This window comes from Solanum stenotomum, chromosome 1 (genome assembly GCF_019186545.1).
Source record: "Solanum stenotomum isolate F172 chromosome 1, ASM1918654v1, whole genome shotgun sequence".
In the NCBI taxonomy this organism is placed as follows: domain Eukaryota; kingdom Viridiplantae; phylum Streptophyta; class Magnoliopsida; order Solanales; family Solanaceae; genus Solanum; species Solanum stenotomum.
This window is the reverse complement of record NC_064282.1, coordinates 63,156,393-63,159,900: the sequence shown is the minus strand read 5'-3', so window position 1 is coordinate 63,159,900 and position 3,508 is coordinate 63,156,393. Positions and strand designations below refer to the sequence as shown.

General features: G+C 31.1%; 1 protein-coding gene across 1 annotated transcript; it reads left to right on the top strand.

The window, feature by feature from the left end:
- Positions 1 to 264: 264 nt before the first annotated feature.
- On the top strand, positions 265 to 3,136 carry LOC125844554 (beta-amyrin 28-monooxygenase-like). The gene is made up of 4 exons (XM_049523866.1): positions 265 to 781; positions 1,244 to 1,699; positions 1,865 to 2,052; positions 2,763 to 3,136. The coding sequence occupies exons 1-4, from the start codon at positions 301 to 303 to the stop codon at positions 3,060 to 3,062; spliced, it is 1,425 nt and encodes a 474-aa protein (XP_049379823.1). The 5' UTR covers positions 265 to 300; the 3' UTR covers positions 3,063 to 3,136.
- Positions 3,137 to 3,508: the final 372 nt, after the last annotated feature.

Sequence of the window (3,508 nt, the reverse complement as noted above, 5' to 3'; positions counted from 1 at the left end):
ATTTTTTTTATATTGGGTGGCGGTGATCATATTCGATCTAAAACCCTCTGTCTATTTCATCTAAAAATTTAAACTTTTAAAAAAAAGCACATTTTTATTATTTAATTATATTTTCAACATTTTCTTTAATTTTGTATTAAGTCAAACCAAACCTTTCCTATTTTGATAAAATAAAATTAGGAGAGGTGTATTTATATACTTCACGGAATTAGGTCCAGAGTAACTATATATTGTACGTAACAGCTAGTTGTTTACATTAATTTCAGACAGCAAAAAATAAATAAATCAGAGTGTATTGATATGGAAATTCCTGTGTATGTTTTGCTATTGCCCTTAGCATTATTCATCATAATTGTCTTAGTGATGAGAAGAAAGAGATTGAATTATCCTCCTGGAAGTTGTGGATGGCCATTTCTAGGCGAAACACTAAAGTTTCTCAAGGCAAACAAGGAAGGAAAGCCAGAGAAATTCGTTAAAGAGAGAATAGAGAAATACAAGTCTAAAATCTTCAAGACTTCGTTAATGGGAGAGACTGTGGTGGTATTGGGTGGTGCAAGTGGGAATAAGTTCTTGTTTAGCAATGAAAACAAACAAGTGGTTATTTGGTGGCCAATAACAGTAAGAAAAATTATAGGATCTTGTTTGATTACTACTGTTGGAGAAGAAGCCAAAATCATGAGGAAGATGCTTTCTACTTTTGTTAGCCCTGATGCTTTTTCTAGACTCTACATCAAAACCATGCAACTTGTTGCACACCACCATTTTATGAATTATTGGCAAGGTAACACTTGAAGTATTCTCCTGTTGTTAGAGATTTACTCAATATGTTTGATAAAAAATATATTGTTACATTTAAAAATGAATAAACTATTTTTCTTTTTAGTCTGTTTTATAATAAAAAAAGTGAGTACTGTTTTCTTTTTTTAGCAACACTTTAATTTTAATTTTTCATGTGACAGGTTTAAGACCATACAATTAAAAGACATTTATTGGTATATTTGACATAACTTTAATTTAGGATCACAAGATTGAATTTTTTTTTAATTTTCTTAAATTTCATACCAAATCAAACTAGATCATTACTTTTAAAACAAATGGAGTAATATTTAATATTTTTCTCTTCTTGGTCTATATTTATGAATTATTGTCAAGGTAACACTTGCAGTATTCTCCTCTTGTTAGAGATTTAGTATATATGTTAGTACAAAATACAATATTTAACAATTTTTCTGTATTTATGAAGGTAAAGAGAAGGTGAAGGTGTATCCATTGGTAAAATTATACACTTTCAAAGTGGCATGTCAACTATTCATGAGCATTGAAGACCATAATGAAGTCGAAAGGCTTTCTACGCAGTTCAACATTTTATTGAAAGGACTAATTTCCCTCCCTATAAATTTACCTGGTACAGCATTTTACAAAGCAATGAGAGCTACAACAGCTATTAGGAAAGAATTATTGCAAGTTGTAAAGAAAAGAAGAGAAACCTTGGAACAGAACACAGCTTCACCTTCACAAGACATTTTGTCTCATTTGTTGTCATGTCCAGATGAAAATGGAAAGTACATGTCTGAACTACTTATTGTTAATAACATATTGCTGTTTCTCTTTGCTGGCCATGACACTTCATCTGTCACTCTTACTTTACTCATTAAGAGACTTGCGGAGCACCCTCAAATTTATCAAAACATTCTGCAAGGTTTGTTCATTGATCGAATCACATTAAATTATTGTGTCTCTTTTGTTATATATTTTTTCTGTTTTTTGAATTATTGAATTTGCTTTGTTAGCCTTACACATTCTGCAAGACAAGTTTTTACATATTTATGGAATTTTTTTTTATCAATTATTTGGTGAAAAGCAGAGCATATTGAGATAGCATCATCAAAGAAAGAAGGGGAGTTTTTGAATTGGGATGATATACAGAAGATGAAGTATTCTTGGAATGTAGTAGCTGAAGTTATGAGACTAACCCCACCTATAATGGGGGCTTATCGAGAAGCAATTGTGGATATAAATTACGGAGGTTATCATATCCCTAAGGGGTGGAAGGTAATATTCTTCCTTCGTCCTATTTTATGTAAATCATTTTGACTTGATACGGTTATTTTTTTAAAAAAAAAAAAACTTTTGAAATATATGGTTAGGGATAATAATGGGGCGGGACGGATTAAAAAAATTATGGATAAAGCTCAATCTGCCCGCCCCATCCCGCACCATTGTCATTCCTATATGTGGTCTAAAACATTTTTTAGACATTTGTGAAACTGAAAATCATTTCATTATGGGTAAAAGAAGAATTTTAAAGTTAAATTGTTTCTAATTATAATGAGGTGGCATTCCTTTTGGGACGTACTAAAAATGAAATGATGTCACATAAAATGTAACATCGAGTATTTCTTACATTTTAATTTATTTGTCTGATTTTGACTTGACATAGAATTTTAGAAAGTAAAGAAATTTTTTGAATCTTGTGATCTAAAACTAAATATATGTCAAATTTATCGAACTACCTTTTAATCTTGTAATCTTAAATATGCTACGTGGAAAGTTGAAATAAAAGTCAAAAGAATTATCAAAAAAGGAAATTGAGATTATCTTTTACACAAATAAATATAGAAGTAGGACAAACAAATTGAAATAGATAGATTACTATTTTTATCATGTGATTTACTTGTACTTCAATTGTCTTAATCTTATATAAATAGTTTCTTATGTTATTGCTAGTGCATAGAAGTTAAAACACATTTATGTTGGAACAGTTTTACTGGAATACTGCTTTAACAAGTCTGGATCCAGAGATTTTCCCCAATGCAACGACCTTGGAACCATCAAGATTTGAAGGTGTTGGACCTGCACCATATACATATATTCCATTTGGGGGAGGACCTCGAATGTGTGTAGGAAAAGAGTTTGCTCGATTGGAGATTCTCATCTTTCTGCACATCTTAATCACGAAATTCAATTGGAAATTACTTATTCCCAACGAGAAAATGATATATGATCCAATGCCTACCCCTCTTGAAGGACTTCCTATTAGCCTTCAACCTCACAATTACTAAGATTCTTATGTTTTTTTTTTTTTATAGATACATTAGAAACAGTGTCTATCACATAAATAATAAACTCCCCTTTTGCAAATATGGTCCAGGCAACCCATCTACCAGCCTCCCATGTAGTAGTCTGGAAATATCTTGTTAGTAAAAATACTCAAACTTATACGTCTTAGATCCGTTTTAATAAAAATCTATAGTGTATGTTATGAATCTTGACAGTTTCTGACCACACGTACATAAGAAAGCTCTCACCATATAACTCACGTCATTCCCTATAATATCCTAGTAACTTTAACAAAAAATACCTAAAAAAACCATCTTGACCACTTATATTTTCATTTAGGGCAAGTACCACTCTTTTTACCTCCGCTTTACTAGGCCATTCATTTCCCAGCCAAAACTGACCACGAATTGCAAGTACAAAATATCTAAAAATATATGTCTACTTTGTT